Raw genomic sequence first — 18,075 nt, 5'->3', positions numbered from 1 at the left:
AGGAGCGCGGGGAGGAGCGCGGGGAGGAGCGCGGGGAGGAGCGCGGGGAGGAGCGCGGGGAGGAGCGCGCACCTGGGACGCACGTCGGGGCGGGACCCGCGGAAGGACTATCCTGGCCCGAGCTCTCCCCTCTGCGCTTCCCGCCCGGGGCAGGTCTGGAAGCCGGAAGCGGCCGTGTGGGAGCTAACTCGGGACTCAGCCGAGGTGAAGCCAGGGGCGCGCCCTCGCTGTGCCCCCAGCCCGGGCACGAGCCCTCCGCGAAGGCCGGAGCCATGGGGGCTCCGCGCCGCCGGCCGCGCGCGTCCCGGGGGCCCCCGCCGGTGCCGTCGCTCCTGCTTCTCCTCCTGCTCCTGTGCGGCCCGGGCCTGGGTCGCGCCTCCCTGAGGCTCTTGGACCACCCGGCGCCCGTGTGCACCCAGCAGGTGAGACCCCGACGCATCCCGGGGGGCGGGGGCCGGGGGCGCGGGGCTGCCGAGTGACAGGAGGTCCGCGCAGGGTCTCGGGGGTTCCGAGGCTCGGGCACAGAGCGGGCCGCCGTGGGGAGGACTCCCGGAGCGGCGGGAGTTGCTATGCGGACCCGGGAAAACACGGAGTTTGCTGGGAAAGATCGCGCAGCGCCGGTTGCACAACCTGGGCCGGCGTCCCAGCGGCGTCCCACACTTGGGGAGGGCCTCGGAGGAGGCGCGGCCGGCCGGAGGCGGGGCGCGCTGGTTAGTAAAGGGTGGGGAGAGGCCTACGGAGGGCGAGGTGGGAGCGAGCCCGGTTCCAGCCCGGGTCCTGGAACCCTCCTCCGCCGGAGCCCGCGCTTCGGGGACCCCGCGGCCGCAGCGCCTGGCGCACGGGCCCCGGGGCTGCGGGGGCAGCTTCCGGGGAGAGTTGTGAGGGCAGAGCGGTGACCCCTCCGGCGCGAGCCTTGGAGGCCGCGTGGACCCTCAGGACGCCGCCCCTGCGGCCGCCACCGACCGGGTCTGGGGTCCCGCTGGTCTGTATCCGCCGGGCAGCTGCGCCGCTGTGCCCACAGGAAGCGACACACCCACCGACGGGTAGTGGCCTTGGGGTGGAGGCCCGGCTTCAGGGAAAAGACTCCCCTGCGCTCCTCTTGTTTTCCTCGGTCCACTCCCCTCCGCCACTGGCGCTAAGAAATAACCCTCAGTATCTGAGTCAGAGGATGTGAAACAACCGAAGCGGTATTCCTCCTGACCTAATTTTGTCGAGGATTCACCACAAGAGGGTGGAGGAGGGTCAGCGACTGTTTAGCAGAAACTTTTCTTTTAACGTGAATGATTTGGGGACCGTCCTTGTGACTCCCACTCCTGGGCAAAGCGTGAGACCCACTCAGCAGGTCCTTCCCTTGGACTCGGTTCATTTCTCAATGGCCACTTGCCAGGCGCCTGCAACATACAAGGTCCTGAAACGACAGAGCCACACTCCCTGATGATGACCAGAGGGGTGGTGAATCACCCAGGAGCCTGGAGTCAGTGCTCTCGGTGCAACCAGGGAGTGCACAGAATTCCAGGGAAGAGAGAAACTCCTGCAGCCTAGGGTGCTCTTTGCGGCAGAGAAGACACCTGGGCGGCCCTCCAGGACAGGTCTGGGGCGTTCCAGGAGGTGGAAAGCGCTGAGCCAAGGCCCGTGGGTGGGCAGGCTGAGGACTGAGGGGTCTGAGTGGCAGGAAAGTGAGAGAAGCATCGGGAAGTGAGGGAGGGGATCCCCTGAGCTGAAACGGCTTGACCTCAGTTGCTCAGCGGGAGCAGGGGGGCTCGGCCTGATGGGGGTGTGGGGTGGCAGAGTGGGATCCCCTGGCAGATTCGTCTGCACCCCCCGGGCTCTGCCTTCCCACCCCCGCCGTACACCTGGCCACAGACACACGCCCCCCACGGCCCGCGCCCTGAAGAGAGAGAAGCGACGCCCTCCAGATTTCCCTCCCTCCGCTGGCGCCTCCGTGGACAGAGCACCATGTAGTGTCAGGGGACGCCCGCACTTGACCCCGGAGGACCTGGGTTTGCATCCTGACTCCACCGCCTACAGCCCAGTGCTGCAGGCGCGGGACGTGGGGGCTGACAGATGGTTGTGGACCGAAAGGACGAAGGGGAGGGTGAGCAGCTGAGTGACGAAGCCAGCTCTGCCTGCGAGGCAGTGACAGGCGGAGACCAAGCAAGGTTGGTTCCGGTTGCTTGGATTTAGTGCCTCAAAACCCAGGGGACTCTTGAGTCCCCCCCACCCATCCGATCCTTACTGGAGAAACGGTGTTTCCCTGGGGGACCCTTCCCACCTGGGCCTTCTCAGCTTCCCATGACCATGACCGCCAGCCCAGAAGAAAGCCCGCAACTTGGAGGTGGTCGGCGGGAGTGTTAACGCCAAAGTTTGTAGACGGGATATGTGTTCCTTACAAATTCTTCTTTTCCCAAAGCACTGGCAGCTCCGACTGGGGGTGGAACGGCCGTGGGTTTAACCCCATTTTCTGGTTGCCACAACATTCGACCGTGATCCTCCCCGAGTGTCAAGTTGTGTGGTGTGGACACCGGGCAGTCGGGGCTGCGGTCAGTGCATCACCGCAGAGTTCATGGGCTCCTCCACTGGCTGCCAGCCTCTGTGTGAGATGTGACAGATAGTACATAGCATCAGCAGCAGGGGACGCGGCTGAGTCAGGCCTGGGCCTCGGGTGGAGCTTGTCTCTCAGCCGCCCTGCAGCCCCGGCCAGTCCCTCCACCGCCGTGACCCAGTGTTCCCGGCCGTTCAGGGATGACTCTTGCCTCACGGGGTTGTGGGGAGATCACATAACACGCTGGGCGGACCAGGGGCTTGTGCGCTGGGTGTGCTGGGGCAGGAACAGTGGCCTGCAGCTTCATGCCGCCTCTGTGCCGGGGGTGACAGGCACACCTTCATTCAGAGCTCTCAATGGGCTGCCGGGCCGGCACCATGCACCTGTCTCGGAGACGCTGGGCGGCCAGCCAAAGTGGACCAAAGCAGAACTGTGTGTGAGCGCCCAGCCCACTTCTCTCTACCGGGCTCTCGTCAATGTCCGTGGAACTGTCTGAGTCCTTCCTTGTAATCCTCACCACCGCGGATGGAGAGGGTGGGCCCACCTGTTGCGAGCGCCCGTTTTTATGTAGAGGCCACGTGGCCATGGTTAAGAGCGGGATTCTGGAGCAAAACTGCACGGGTTTGAGTGTCAGCTCTGTGGGGCCTTGGGCCACTTAGCTGACCTCCCTGTGCCTCAGTTTTTTCATGAATAAAAAGGGGATGATGGTACCGACCTCATAGGACTGTTGTTAAGATTAAATGACACGTGCGTACAAAGTGTTAGCGTGATGCCTGGCACAGGAGGAGAGCTCGGTGCACACTGGCCACAGCCATCATCATCGTGGGCATCCCCTCCTGGGCTTCTGCAGGAGGCCCTGACATAGTGCTGTTCACAAGCTCACAAATAATGTTCTGATCCTACTGCTTTTTAAATTAAAATGGGCATTTGGGCTTCCCTGGTGGCTCAGTGGTTTAGAGTCCGCCTGCCGATACAGGGGACACGGGTTCGTGCCCCGGTCCAGGAAGATCCCACATGCCGCGGAGCGGCTGGGCCCGTGAGCCATGGCCGCTGAGCCTGCGCGTCCGGAGCCTGTTGCTCCGCAACGGGAGAGGCCACAACAGTGAGAGGCAAAAAAAAAAAAAAAAAATTAAAATGGGCATTTGAAACAAAGAAATGAGGGGTGATTTGTTGGAGGGGAATAAAGCAGGGTCTGTCCTGGTGGTATCCAGAGGAGATCCTGAATGCATTTTTTTACACGATTGAAAACATTACATTAATGTAAATTCCTTATAGAAATTAGATTATAAGAAGAAAAAGTCTGCTATGGCTTCCCCTAAACAAATTCATGTTTTCATTTGTCTGTCTCACATTTTAATCCTTTTCTTTGTTTGGAATAATGTCATAGATGAAATTCTACCTTATAATTAACTCTTATCAAGGTGATATGTGGTGATCCTTTTAAAATGGTACAAAGATGTTTAAAACAAAACCCAGCAGGTCCCTGCCCCCCCCGCACAATCCCTAAAACAGTTCCCCAAAGAGGATCACTTATACTACTTCTAGTTATTTCTTCTGGCATTTGCCTCCATACTTCTAAATGTACTTATATTGTTGTTCTTCATTTGTCGATTTTAGATATTACCTACTGATTTACAATAGATGAAAATTTAAATTTCTTACATTGCCTCCTCCCACTGCTTCCCCTCCCAGTCTTCCCATTGTGGTTCTATCAGTGTTTGTTTGTTTGTTTGTTTGTTTTATTTGGTTGCACTGGGTCTTACGGGTTTTAGTTTCGGCAGGCAGGCTCTTTAGTTGTGGCATGCAAACTTTTAGTTGCAGCATGCACGTGGGATCTAGTTCCCTGACCAGGGATCGAACCTGGGCCCCCTGCATTGGGAGCGTGGAGTCTTAACCACTGCGCCACCAGGGAAGTCCCAATGGTCAGTGTTTATACTATAACAAATGCTAATCTTCACTGCTGAGGCAAGTATGTGTGTTTTGGTTGTATTTCTTTTCTGGTATAATTTCTCTTTCCTCCTGGAGATGATAATTCCTTTCATTCTTCACTTCCGTAATTTTCCGTGTAACTAATGTTGGTTTTTTTCTATGAGATTTTGTCATATGTGTTTGTCACATGGCAGATATTCCATCAGTTTCATTCTGTATTCTCCAACCCCAGCCTGGACCGATTACTCCCCAAGCCTGTGGCAGTGGGTCAATCTTCCTTCTCAGAGGTTAACTCCCTCATTTTGCTGGAGCATATCCCGCAGTTTCCTAAGAAAAAGTATGAGGGTGTGAGAAGTATAGATAGATGAATCGATTTTTTTTTAAGTCTTTATGTGTCTGAAAATGTCTTTATTCTCGCCTCACACTTTTTTGATAGTTTGGCTGGGTATAAAAATCGCAGGTTAAAGATACTTTTCCCTCAGGATTTTTAAGGCACCGCTTTGCTGCCTTCCAGCCCACAGCACAGATGCTAAGACAGCCAATGCCACTCTGATTCCTCTCTGTGTATCACCTATTTTTTTCTCTCTGTAAACATTATGATTTTCTCTTCACTCCTGGTATTCCGGAAGTCTCACGATGGGCCTTGGTCTAGGCCTTTTATTCATTTGCTGTGAAGGCCATTCAGTGGGCCTTTTTAATTTGGAAATAATCAGTTCTAGAATTTCTTTTTCTTTTCTTTTTAATTTCTTCCCTCTATTTTCTGTGTAGTCTTCTTCTGGAAATCTAGTTAATCATGTCTTATCATTCCTCAATTGATTCTCTAAATACTCATATACTGTTTCTCCTATTTCTGTTTGTATTTGTTCTACTTTTGGAGAAATTTCCTGAATTTTATAGCCCAGGCCTTCTGTGGAATTTTTTATTTTCAAGATTTGTTTTGATTCTCTGCTTGCTCACTTTTCCACAGTACCCTGTCCTTCTCATGTGGATGAAGTGTCCTCTCTTATTTCTGTGAAACTGTTACATTTTGTTTGTTTTAATTTTATCCTGTTCCCAGCATTGTCTTATTTCCTCCAAGAGCTTTTTTTTTTTTTTAATTTGGGGGGTTTTGACGTATTTTTCATACAGGAAATCCTTCTCAGATATCTGGTACCCTTTGGCTGTCTGAGAATATTTCAAGACTGAGGTCCTAAAGGCTGACTGGATGCCCTGTGTAGACGGGCATTTTGATCACTGAACTTACTGTAAGGGTCAGGCTGGTGGTGAACGTGGCCTGTCTGTTGGGCGACTCTCAGGTGTCGAAATCCAGAGGTCTTTTCTCTGGGCCTGGCTGCCAGCATTCTTTTTTTTTTTTTTTTGGCTGCACTGGGTCTTTGTTGTGGCACCTCTAGTTGTGGTGCACAGGGTTCTCTAGTTGCGGCACTCGGGCTCAGTAGTGGCACGCGGGCTTAGTTGCAGTATGTGGGATCTTAGTTCCCCGAGCAGGGATCGAACCCAGGCCCCCATGCATTGGGAGTGTGGAGTCTTAACCACTGGACCACCAGGGAAGTCCCCATGCCAGCATTCTGATATCAGGGCAGGGAAAGAGGCTAAGGTGCCTCCCAGCTCCTAAAGGCACTCAGAAAATGCCAGTTCCATTTGCCACGTGCTATGCCCACTTCTCACCCTGCGTCTCCTCAGTTGACAGGAGAGAAGTGTGGTCCCCCCCCCGCGAGAGTGTCCCTCAAAGAGAGAGGGAGGGTGCCTGTGTTTCATTCTTGAGAATGAGCCCGGGGACGCCAGAGCCCGGCGTGTGGATTCAAGTTCTTTCTTGTCTGTGATTACCTGCTTCTCTTTTCCGCAGGGGCTGAACTGCACAGTCAAGAACAGTAAGTCACCGGTTTTTGTTTTTCTCATGTTGCCGCGATGAAGCGCTGACCCCGCGCTGAGCTGACGAGGGTCCCAGCCCCCAGCAGGAGGACCCCTGAGATTTGGGGCCGCACCTGCACCTCCGTCAAGGACGTTCATCGTGCAGCAGTCAGGATGGGAGGCACAGGCCTGTCATTAGGATTTTCTCTGGGGTGCTACCCTGGTGAATGTGTAATACGACTCTTTCGCCAGAGCTGTCACCCTGAAGTGGGCGACATCTGGGGTGGGACCTTGTTTTGTGTTTTAATTCAAGGAGGAGGCGCACAGTTCAAGTGTCTGTGCTCATTAGGCACCCCGCACATGACAATAGGGCAGCTCTTCTGGTTGCCCCACTCTCCTGCCCCACTTCCAGCCACTGCCTCCTCTCAAAGCCAAGGGCATGCTTTGTCGTCTCTCCTAAGGTGCCCTTTAGACATCAGAGCTTTGCCGTGACCCCAGACAGGCATCGGGAGAGCGAGCAGGGCTGGGCAGCTGAGAGCACAGCCGCGGTCTCGGGCACGGCCTGACCGTGAAGGCCTGGCTCCCTGGACCCCCGAGAGGTGTCTTCTTTGGTCTGTGTCTTTGGTTTCTTGCAGAGCCTGCCAGCCTCTGATTTCTGCCTTTCCTGGCCCCCAGGTACCTGCCTGGACGACACCTGGATCCACCCTCGAAGCCTGACCCCCTCGCCCCCCAAAGACGTGCAGACCCAGCTGCGCTTTGTCCACACGCAGCAAGGACACCTGCTCCCCGTGGCTCACGTCGAGTGGACGCTTCAGACAGACGGTGAGTGGGCGTCTGGACGTGCTGCCCACCTCCGGGTGAGCCCACAGATTGGACCGCCCGGCCCTCCCCCCAGACTCAGAACTGGGCTCCCAGCCCTGTGCTCAGACGCGAGGGGCCAGTTTAGTGCGAGGACCCATCGTTTCAGGCAGTGAGTCCTTTTTCAGTGTTTGGATGTTAACCCACGATCCTGCAAGGCAGGCCTTTCTTCAGCCTAAAATTTTCGTCACCCCGGAAAAGGCGTCAGCTCGTGAATTGTCTGACTGCGGGGCTGGCCTTCCTGACAGCAGTGCCCCAACCTCTCAGGGGCGGGTGACCAGGGCGCCCAGACCTGTGGACGGCCTGGGGGAGTCCTCTTCCTGAGGCTCCAGCCCCGCTGGCTGCTGCGTCCTCTTCAAGTTCGGGGACGCCCCTTTGACACCCACAGTGTGTCGCCAATGCCCTAGCCACGAATTTGCAGAGCGTTCGCTTCGAGCCCTGGGTGAAGTGTCGCTGTCCGTGTCCAGCGGGGTAGCTGTCCACAAGGCAGTGGCTAATACAGCCCAAAGGGAGCTTGGAAGGAGCAGGAAGCGGAGGGCGGGTAAGACGGGCAAGCGTCCCAGACGGGACGTGCTCCCCCCCACCCCGGCGGTTAGTCATCCTTGATCTGCAGCTGTGGCCCCTTCCCTCCCTCTGCCCTGCAGCCAGCATCCTCTACCTGGAGGGAGCGGAATTGTCTATCTTGCAGCTGAACACCAACGAACGTCTGTGTGTCAAGTTTGAGTTTCTGTCCACACTGAAGCATCATCACAAGCGGGTAAGACTCCAGCCGGGGCGGGGGGCGGGGGCGGGGATGGTGGTGACCATTGGGGAACAGCACATGCACGCGCGCACACGCGCACACACGCCGCTCTTCCTTCCGACCTTATGTCGCCGCTCGCTGTTGCGGCTCTGTGACCCACGCCTGCCAGCCTGCCCTGTACCTGGGTCAGCCCGGGACCTCCGGGAGGAGAGGCTCTGCCCAGACCGGAGCTGCTGTGGCTTCTGCTGCAGCTGCTGCCCCTTTTGCTGCCCAGAGCCGGAAGTGGATTCTCTTTGAGTTTGGTTAAAGCACTGATGCTCAGCGCGTGGTCCCAAGACCAGCAGCATCACCTGGAGCTGTTAGAAATGCAGGTTCTAGGGCCCCACCCAGACTTCCTGAATCAGAGGCTGTGGGTGTCTAAACAGCAGCGGTTGGTGGTGACAAGCGATCCAGGCGGTCCCGACCCAGGCTCATCTGAACACGCTGCTTTACGTCTGGAAAGTGGCCGCTGGCAGGGCTCCCACAAACACAAGCAGCAAAGATAGATCCCCTGTCCCGTGTTTAGTGGGGACCCCCAAACTACTGCTGGAGGGTGGTGAGGACCAGGGACCCCCACGGACTCCACCAGGGAAGTTGGAGTCAGCGTGTGTCACCTACACCATCCAGAAAAGGTTTGCGCAACAAAGATGCTGTCAGGCCTGGGCAGGGGGGCAGGGGGGACCTCGTAGCCCTCTCGCTGCACTTCTGTGCTCCAGGACATTCTCAAGAGACCCCTGACTTTCCCATTTAAGGAGGCAGAGTCACTTAACAAGTAGTTTTTAGCTGCCCCTTGTGTGCTCTGGAGTTGGAGAGGGCCGATGAGGGAGGGGGCTCTTTCGTCTTTCCCCAAATTCTCTTGCTTTTGGCCCCTACTGTCTCCTGATGAGGCCAGATCTAGGTTTTTTAAAATAGGCAAGAAAGGGACTTCCCTGGTGGCGTAGTGGTTAAGAATCCGCCTGCTAGTGCAGGGGACACAGGTTCGAGCCCTGGTCCGGGAAGATCCCACATGCCGCGGAGCAACTAAGCCCGTGCACCACAACTACTGAGCCCGCGCTCTAGAGCCCACGAGACACAACTACTGAGCCCATGTGCCACAACTACTGAAGCCCACGTGCCTAGCCCGTGCTCCGCAACGAGAAGCCACGGCAATGAGAAGCCCACGCACCGCAACGGAGAGTAGCCCCTGCTCGCCGCAACTAGAGAAAGCCCGTGCGCAGCAACGAAGACCCAATGCAGCCAAAAATAAAATTAATTAATTAATAAAAAAATCATAATAATAAGCAAGAAAGACCAGAAGAAACGAAAAACAGAGAAACAGATGCCTCCGACTTGGGAGCTTGCTCTTCTGGTTGTTTTCTCCCTCTTTTGACTGATCCTTTGGGGGTGGATGGGGTGCACTTTGGGCCCAGGTGGGTGAGAGCCGTGACCTGTTTGCACTCCCCTTCTCCCATCTCCTAGTGGCGTTTTGCCTTCAGCCACTTCGTGGTGGAACCTGGCCAGGAGTACGAGGTGACCGTCCACCACCTGCCTAAGCCCATCCCTGACGGGGACCCAAACCACCAGTCCAGAAACTTCCTGGTGCCCGGTAAGAGCACCCCCCCCCAGCCTTGCCTTCACCCCTCACTTTGCAGTCAGCCTGTGGGACCCACGGGACAAACAGGTGCAGGGCCAGGTTGTTTGCTGAGTGGCCACAGCCTCCACTCCCTGAAGGCGGAGCCCGTTCTTGCGACACAAACAGTGGGTGTTGGCCCACGACCCAGGAGCTTCACGGGACCCGGAGTCCCTCCGCGGGGCTGAAGGTGCACGTTTCCTGCCCAGAACGTGTCAGGAGCACAAGCCAGTCCCAGGAGAGCTGTGGCCCTGCTCCCAGCCCCGCCCCAGCTCTCAGTTCCTCATTCTTCCCCCACGTCCCACCTGCATTTATCCCACGCCTTCCCCTCTTGCCACTACTCCTTCCTCCTGGGACGCCTGGCGGGCTCATCTTCCAAAGCATCATTTGACGTGTGTGCACCTCTGGGGTGCCTCTCTGTCCTCCCCAGCATCTCTGCCACTGCCTGCTTTTCTCATTGTTAAGAGCCAAGCACACCTAGACGCCCGGCCCCTTGAGAACAGGGCCTGGACCCCACACCCGCCTGTGCAGCCTCCAGACCCCCACAAGTGGCCCTGCATGTGGGAGGTGATCGGGAAATGCTTGTTGAAGCCTTCTTCATCTCCAGAGCACCCCCTGCTCACACACGTGCACACATGCGTACTCCTGTATGTGCACATGCACACAAATGTGCACATACGTGCACACACGATCTGTTCACCCGGCTTTCTTGCCCCTCGTGTCACTCCCTGCTCCCTGACGTTCCATCATCTTGACATATTCGTGACGTGATATTACGCTATTTGCTTTTACGGTCTCTCCCACTGGAATGTCATCCTTGGAGGGCAGGGACTTTGTCTCACTCACCACCGTATCTCCAGGGCCTAACACAGGGCCTGGCACATATTGGGGGCTCAGCCAGTATTTGTCAAATGAGTGACCCCCCCGCCCCCTCCCCGTCCCTAAAGCGGACTGGCTCAGCCCCTGTCACTCGCGGTGGTTCACGCCTCTCTCGTGCCTTCTGAAACCAAAGTAAAAACGTTGCAGTCAAAGAAATGGAGGGATCAAGAAGACTCCAGAGGAGTGGTCCCCACGGGCTCCCTGCGTCCGCAGCACCATGGAATCACCTGGGAACTTGTCAGAAATGCAGCTTCCCAGGCCCACCCCAGAGGGGCTGAACCCAAGACTACTGTGAGGACATGGGAAAGTTGGGGAAATGCTGCCATTCGCTGAGGGGGACACAGTCCATCTCTCCTCGAGGGCAGAGGCGGCTCAGGAGAGGGAGCCCGGGGGGAGAGGAAGCAGGAGTGGACCAGGACCCCTCGGTCCCAGGCCTGTGGGGCCTCTGGCCCATGGCAGTGTCTGTCCTGGGGCTTCTCTGAAGGGCCAGCTTTGAGCAGGCTCCCCAGAGGCAGAAGGCTGTTAGCTCTGGTGTCAGAGGCCCTGCAGGAGCCAGCTTTCCAGGGGAGGCGCGTGACGGTTGCACTTTTTCCCGGTCCACAGACTGCGAGGACCCCAGGATGAAGATGACCACGCCCTGCGTGAGCTCAGGTAGCTGGCGGGCAGCCCTGTGGGGGGCTTTACTTGGGTGCACTCGCACACACGCACACCTGCACGCGTGCTCGCCCCTCACTCCCGGCCGCGTCTGTGCCCCTGGGGGACAGGGAGCCTGTGGGACCCCAACATCACTGTGGAGATCCTCGAGGCCCACCAGCTGCAGCTGAGCTTCACACCGTGGAACGAGTCCACCAAATACCAGATCCTGCTGGACAGCTTTCTGCCTGCGGAGAACCGCAGCTGCTTCCGGCGCGTCGTGGATCTGGACGTGGTAACTGCTCTCTCTGCCGCTCTCCTAACCCCCCCAGCTTGGCTCAGAGCCGCCTCTCCAGGCCTCGAGGCCCAGGCGCTCAGGCTGTGCTGTAGGGCGTGACCTGGGCTGCCGTCCTCCCTTCCCACGTGTGACTGGAGTGTGGCTGGTGTGTAGTTGCTCCGACAGCTGACGGGACACGGCTGTCTCTGCCCTGCACACCGGCCCTCTGTCCTCCCCTCCCCCACGTTTTCCTGGTCCTCTTTTGTTTAGCCTTGTTAATTCCATTATTGCAAAAAGGATTTGAAGACTTTAAAATGTGAAGTGAAGACAAAGGGGAGTAAAGGTGAGGAAATAAGATGAAGCCAGGGTAGGGCCAGTGCAGGACAGGTGTGTCCGTCCCCAAGATCCCCAGCGGCCAAAGCCAAGCGGGGCAGCTGGGTGCTGGATGCAGTCCTGAGTCCACACAGCCACGGCCCTGGGGAGGGGCCGCTCCTCCTGGAGCGGGACCTGCCAGCCTCTCTCCCTGGGGCCTCCTGGGGGCGCATCCCAGCAGAGGCCAGGGCCTCACTGCCCCTCTGCCCTGCAGCCTGCACAGGAGGCCACCCGGCAGTGCTGCAACGTCACACTCACCCTGCCAGACTTCAGCTGGTGCTGCCGTCACCACGTGCAGGTGGGGACAGGGGTGGGGACGGGGTGGGCGGCCCGGGGCTCGTGCTCCCCAGCGACCCAGCACCGCTACCGCCTGGGATTTCCTGCCCGGCCCCTGGCCTCACCTGGGCAGGGCCCTTTGCCCCCTCCTGCCCAGCAGCTGCGGGGACGTCCTGGAGGGGCCGGCAGGGTCCGAGGTGGGACACGTCCCCCTGCCTCTCCTCCCTGCGCTCTGTCCTTGCAGATCCAGCCCTTCTTCAGCAGCTGCCTCAACGACTGCCTCCGACACTCGGTGGCCGTGCCCTGCCCAGGGGTCCCACACACCCCAGGTGAGACGCACGGCGGCCGGGGCGCACCCGGGGGAGGGCGGGTGAAGGTCAGCCGGCCGACCGAGCCCTGACGTCGTCCAGGCCTGCGCTGTGGGGCCTTAGAGAGACTCCAGGTTGGACTCCTGACTGCCTTTCGTTAGCTGTGTGGCAAAGCACTTAACCTTTCAAAACTTCCGTGATTTGAAAAATGGGGATTCTTATTGTCCTAGTTACAGTCAAGGACCATGTAGTGAACAGGGTGCTCTAACGTGTCCATTTCTAATTCTCACAAACTGTGAGTCATAGTACTACCTGCTAAGTACTGTATACTAGGTGCTGTGCACTGTAGTGCTGTGTGCTGCGTACTGTGTACTAAGTACTGGGTACTGTGCACCACAGTATAGGTACTGTGTACTATAGCGCTAAGTATATTTTACTGTGTGCTAAGTACTCTGTACTGGGTTCTGGGTACTATGTACTTTGTACTAAGTGTGTACTGTGTACCTTATACTGAGTGCTGTGTACTAAGTACTGTGTACTACGTAATATATACCATGAAGTGGAGACTCCCTCCCCCAGGTTCATAGGTGAGGAAACTGAGGCACAGAGATGTCAGGCACCTTGTCCCAGGTCACACACCGAGGAAGTGGCAGAGCCCCGGTTCTGACCTGAGCCCCCAGCGTGCTGCCCACTTCCCGTTCAGAAGCCTCCTGCAGCAGACGCCAATCAAAAAGCAGTGGAGGGGCTTCCCTGGTGGCGCAGTGGTTGAGAGTCCGCCTGCCGATGCAGGGGACGCGGGTTCATGCCCCGGTCCGGGAAGATCCCACGTGCCGCGGAGCGGCTGGGCCCGTGAGCCATGGCCGCTGAGCCTGCGCGTCCGGAGCCTGTGCTCCGCAACGGGAGAGGCCACAGCAGTGAGAGGCCCGTGTACCGCAAAAAAGAAAAAAAAAAAAAGCAGGCATTGCACTGGCCTGGACGGAACCCGGCCTCCAGGTGGAGGCAGGCGTCTCCCAGTAGGCCACCAGCTCAGGTGTCCCCTGTAGGTGGTGTCGCTAAGTTTACTAACCTGTACAAAGGGCTGGGCGTCGGGCCGGGCCATCAGCAGGCCCTGGCACGGCACGCGGGTGCTGGGTGTGTGACTGCTGCTAGTAACTGAGAGTCTGTCCCTTGGTTCTCATTGCAGACGCCGTTGAAGGTAAGGCCGACTCCTCCCAGGCTCTGCCGCCTCAGGGGACACAGAGGTCCCTGTGTCCTGGAGTGGAGCCAGGCAGAAAGGCTGTACCAGGAGGCGGCCCTGGGTGGTGGGACCATGGCCCACCTTGGTGTCAGGGAGGACCCCCCAGGGTGGGCGGTTGGTTGAGGACCCCAGGGCTGGCCCAGCAGAGAGGGCAGCTCAGGGAGGGCAGCGGGCGGGCCCCCGGGGCTGGTGTCACAGGCCTCCCTGCCACGCCATCACGCTGTTTTCCTGCCACAGACCACATGCCCCTGTGGGTGTCCAGGTGCATCCCCGGCCTCTCCATCCTGTTCGTGGGTTCCGTCATCCTGCTGACCGTCTGCCTGGCCTGGCGGCTACCGGGTAAGGCCAGGGGCTGTGGGCCCACCTGGGGCTTGCCCTCTGCCCCGCCTCTCTTCCTGTGCCCCTCGTCCCTGCACCAGCTGGGGGACTGTGCTCACAGCCCCACGCGTCCCCGCCCTTCAGCCTGTTAATAAGCATCGGTTCCCTCCGGCTGCGGCCCTCTCTGGCCACGTTCTAAGCAGGAGGAAACACGGGTCTTTGAGGTGGGGACTTAGCCTCTCCCTGCCCCTCCACGACCCCGATCTGGGAGGCCGTTTCCCCGTGACCACAGCTCACGCTGGGGAAGATGACCAGCGGGCGCGAGACCTGCCGAGAGGGTCCTTCCCTGGGAGGGTCCCGCGTCCAGGCCTCTGCAGGCGCCGGGAGGCCGCCTGCTTCTCGTGCGACGCGTCTGACCTTTTCCCGAAGCGGCCGCTCCTCGGGGCGAGGGAGGACCTCAGAGTTCTAGGCAGAGGCCCAAAGGGTGGGGCTTGAAATCAAGGTTCCAAACGCCCTCCTTGGCCGCGTGGCTCTGGTGAGTCAGCCCTGCTCCACGGGCCCTTCGCTGCCTCCAGGACGAGTGGTCACTTCAGCACGCTGGTTTACCTCCTCACCCCAGAGCACCAGCAGGAGGGACTTCCCTGGCGGTTCAGTGGTTAGGCCTCTTCGTTCTCATTGCCAAGGGCCTGGCTTCACTCTCTGGTTGGGTGACTAAGATCCCACAAGCCACGAGGCGTGGCCAAAGAAGAGAAAAAATACCAGGAGAAAATGTAAGGGGCCCAGTGGCACTACTGCTGGAGGCATCTCGGAAGACTTTGCCTCCTGAAAGGACACGTCTGGGGAAGGGGCTTTCCCTGAAGGCGAGCTCTGCTTGGGGATGGCCACGGTTGGGGTGTAACCTCCCAGGCACCGTTCTGGGGGTCCCAGCCAGGTCAGTGCTGCAGACCCAGCACTGTGTGACCCAGCTGGTGGGGTGTGCCGGCCACTTCACACATAGACCCATTTCACAGAGGAAGAAACTGAGTTTCAGAGGCGTTGATACCTCCCGCAGGTCACACAGCGGTCATGGAAGGGACGGTCTCCCTGCAGAGGCCCAGAGCGTCTAAGAATGCTACCTCGACCCCTCCCTTGGTCGGGAGTGGGGCAGAGCTCCCAGCAGGTGCCCCTGTGAGCTGGTCCCTGTTTCTCTTCCAAAAGAGCCGTTCTGAGCCATCTTGTAAGATTTGTGCTTCCTGCAAGGACACTTCTGGAGTATCACTTCTGGCATTTCTTTTCCTCTCAGGGTCCCGTCACGGAAAATGTGAAAACGGCAGCAAATGCACAGGTGGGCGCCTCCCGGCTTGGGCGGCCTGGGTCTGGGGTGAGTCTGTTCACAGTGGCCTGGAGGGGCCACCCAGTCAGCTCCTGTCCCTCAGGAGATGACACCTGCCGGGGACCCACCTCTAGCTCCGAACAGAGGGGACCTCAAACAGCGAGGCTGGGCACCGTGTTTTGTGAAAAGAGGTCCTCCCGAAAGCAGCTGTGTGTAAACGGGCCTTTGTGTCTTGTAAGGAAAAAAGCAATTTTAATTAACATGGAGGCTAAAGGCCAGATAAAAAAGGGAGACTCTTCCCCGAGGGCACAGGCTCTTTCACAGGCAGCCAGCACGTCGAGGCCGCCGCCTTGGGCTTATTCTGAGGTCTCAGCTGCGTTTTGGGGGCTCGGGAGGCTTCCGGCCAGCCGGGCGGGGCTGTCCCCGGCCTGGGTGTGTGGTCAGCGCCGACATGCCTGAACCCTCGGCCTGGCTTCCTTGTTCCCCTCAGACGTCCCGCCCGCTGCCACCAGCCTGAGCCCCCCACCCCTGAAGCCCAGGAAGGTCTGGATCGTCTACTCGGCTGACCACCCCCTCTACGTGGACGTGGTCCTGAAGTTCGCCCAGTTCCTGCTCACCGTGTGCGGCACCGAAGTGGCCCTCGACCTGCTGGAGGAGCAGGCCATCTCGGAGGCGGGGGTCATGACCTGGGTGGGCCGCCGGAAGCAGGAGGTGGTGGAGGGCAACTCCAAGATCATCGTCCTGTGCTCCCGAGGCACCCGGGCCAAGTGGCAGGCCATCCTCGGCTGGGAGGACGCCGCCGTCCAGCTTCGCTGTGACCGCGGGAAGCCCGCGGGGGACCTGTTCACGGCGGCCATGAACATGATCCTGCCGGACTTCAAGAGGCCGGCCTGCTTCGGCACCTACATCGTCTGCTACTTCAGTGACATCAGCTGCGAGGCTGACATCCCCGAGCTCTTCAACATCACCTCCTGCTACGCGCTCATGGACAAGTTTGAGGAGGTCTACTTCCGCATCCAGGACCTGGAGATGTTCGGGCCGGGCCGCATGCACCGCGTCGGGGCGCTCACGGCCCAGAACTACCTGCAGAGCCCCAGTGGCCAGCAGCTCCACGAGGCCGTGCAGCGCTTCCGCCGCTGGCAGGCCCAGCGCCCCGACTGGTTCAAGCTCGAGAACCTCTGCCCGGCAGACGACCAGGACCTCCCGTCCCTGGACGAGGAGGCCTTCGAGGAGCCGCCGCCGGGAGGAGGGATCGTCCGGCAGGAGCCGCTGGTGCTGGAACCCGCCTCCCAGGGCAGCCTGCTGGTGGAGCTGCTCCTTGCGGGGGAAGGAGGGGGCCCGTCGCGGCTGGAGCCCCAGCCTTGGCCCCAGGAGCAGCCGGCGGCCCAGACGCTCCAGACCACGGTGGTCCCGGTGGACGGGGCCCCTCCAGCGCAGGCGGTGGAGCCCATCCTTCGGGCCGTCAGGAGCGGTGCCGCCAGCCGGCTGGCCCTGGCTGGGGGAGACGAGGCCTGCCCACTTCTGGGCGGCTGGGGCCCGGGGCGGAACAGCATCCTCTTCCTCCCCATGCACCCCGAGGACCCGCCCGTCCGCAGCAGCCCCACGGGGTGGCCAGACGGCTCCATGCTGCCGTCTCTGCAGCAGAGCCCGTGCTGCCAGGATGTGCGCACGCCCCCTGGGGGGGAGCAGCGGCGGTCTGTGCAGTCCGACCAGGGCTACATCTCCAGGAGCTCCCCGCAGCTCCCGGACGACGCCGACGGGGACCAGGGCGGGGAGCCGGGCGGGCAGCCGCTGTGTCCCGAGGGCCTGGAGAGCCTGCGAAGCCTGCAGCTGCTGCTCTTCCTCCAGGAGCTTCGCAAGAACCCTGGCCTGGAGCCCAAGGGGCCGCCGCGTGGGGCCTCCCCTACCCAGGGTGGTGAGCACATGTGTCCGTAGGTGTGCACGTGTGGACGTGTGTATGCTCATGTGTGAGATGTGTACCTTTAAAACGTGAACATCTTGGGGCTTCCCTGGTGGCGCAGTGGTTGAGAGTCCGCCTGCCGATGCAGGGGACGCAGGTTCGTACCCCGGTCCGGGAGGATCCCACACGCCGCAGAGCGGCTGGGCCCGTGAGCCATGGCCGCTGAGCCTGCGCGTCCGGAGCCTGTGCTCCGCAGCGGGAGAGGCCGCGGCAGTGAGAGGCCCGCGTACCGCAAAAAAAAAAAAAAAAAGTAAACATCTTGGCTCTGTCCCCTTAACCTTTCTTCCCGTGACCGTCCCCGCGAGAACCCACAGCCTGTTCCCAGGAGCTAATGGCGGTGTCCTTGGGTGTCCGTCATTCGTTCCTTCAGCCTTTATTTTGTGCCCCGCATCGCCCTGACCATCAGGGAGCTGCCCTTCCAGTGAGAGGGACGGGGTAGCACACGGGGTGGGGCGCGAGATGCAGAGGCTGCCAGAAGCTCGCCCGGGGCCGTGCAGTCCGCAGAAGGGGTGCCTGGCCCAGGGGGAAGCTTCTGGAGGAGGACGTGTCTGAGCCGAAGGAGCAGCTCGTTTCCCGGGCTGAGGGCTGCAGGCGAGCGGGGCAGGGCCGTAACCGAGCCTGCCACGGAAGGCGGGGCAGTGGGCGCAGCCTGGGGAGGCATCGGGGCCAGGCTGGGTGCAGCGGGGGCTCCTTCACCAGGATGAGCTGCTGCCATCAGGAGGCTGAGGGCCAAACACACCCAGTCATCTTCGGAAAGAGACCAGATAGAAGTGAGGGTCGTGGCGCCTGACGGCATCAGCATGGCGTGAGCCCAGCGTGGCCTCGGTCAGTGGGAGACCTACGGCCGAGGGTTCTTTCGGGGCCGCAGGCTGGGCCCCTGGGCTGCAGCGCCCGAGCTCGGGAAGCACAGGGAGCCCCCAGCCCTGTGCACGCTGG

At 59.6% G+C, this 18,075-nt stretch overlaps 1 protein-coding gene across 10 annotated transcripts; it reads left to right on the top strand.

Annotated features, from left to right (window-relative positions):
• Window positions 1-115: 115 nt before the first annotated feature.
• On the top strand, window positions 116-17,271 carry IL17RA (interleukin 17 receptor A). Of its 10 annotated transcripts, none has more exons than XM_027093406.1 (13): window positions 117-422; window positions 6,315-6,339; window positions 6,995-7,141; window positions 7,822-7,934; window positions 9,417-9,543; window positions 11,050-11,097; window positions 11,211-11,374; window positions 11,871-12,026; window positions 12,249-12,333; window positions 13,496-13,507; window positions 13,787-13,888; window positions 15,150-15,227; window positions 15,670-17,271. In XM_027093406.1, exons 1-13 carry the CDS (start codon window positions 273-275, stop codon window positions 17,112-17,114), a joined length of 2,652 nt encoding a protein of 883 aa, XP_026949207.1. In that variant the 5' UTR covers window positions 117-272; the 3' UTR covers window positions 17,115-17,271. The 10 variants fall into 10 exon arrangements, with proteins under 10 accessions (XP_026949204.1, XP_026949207.1, XP_026949206.1 ...); XM_027093408.1 differs by having other exon boundaries at window positions 119-422; window positions 11,943-12,026; window positions 15,150-15,191; XM_027093403.1 differs by having other exon boundaries at window positions 116-422; window positions 13,496-13,888.
• Window positions 17,272-18,075: the final 804 nt, after the last annotated feature.

This window comes from Aethalodelphis obliquidens, unplaced genomic scaffold (assembly GCF_003676395.1).
Source record: "Aethalodelphis obliquidens isolate GAN/ISIS:26980383/991018 unplaced genomic scaffold, ASM367639v1 scaffold83, whole genome shotgun sequence".
In the NCBI taxonomy this organism is placed as follows: domain Eukaryota; kingdom Metazoa; phylum Chordata; class Mammalia; order Artiodactyla; family Delphinidae; genus Aethalodelphis; species Aethalodelphis obliquidens.
The sequence above is the reverse complement of the archived record's forward strand: the minus strand, read 5'-3'. Positions and strand labels throughout refer to the sequence as shown.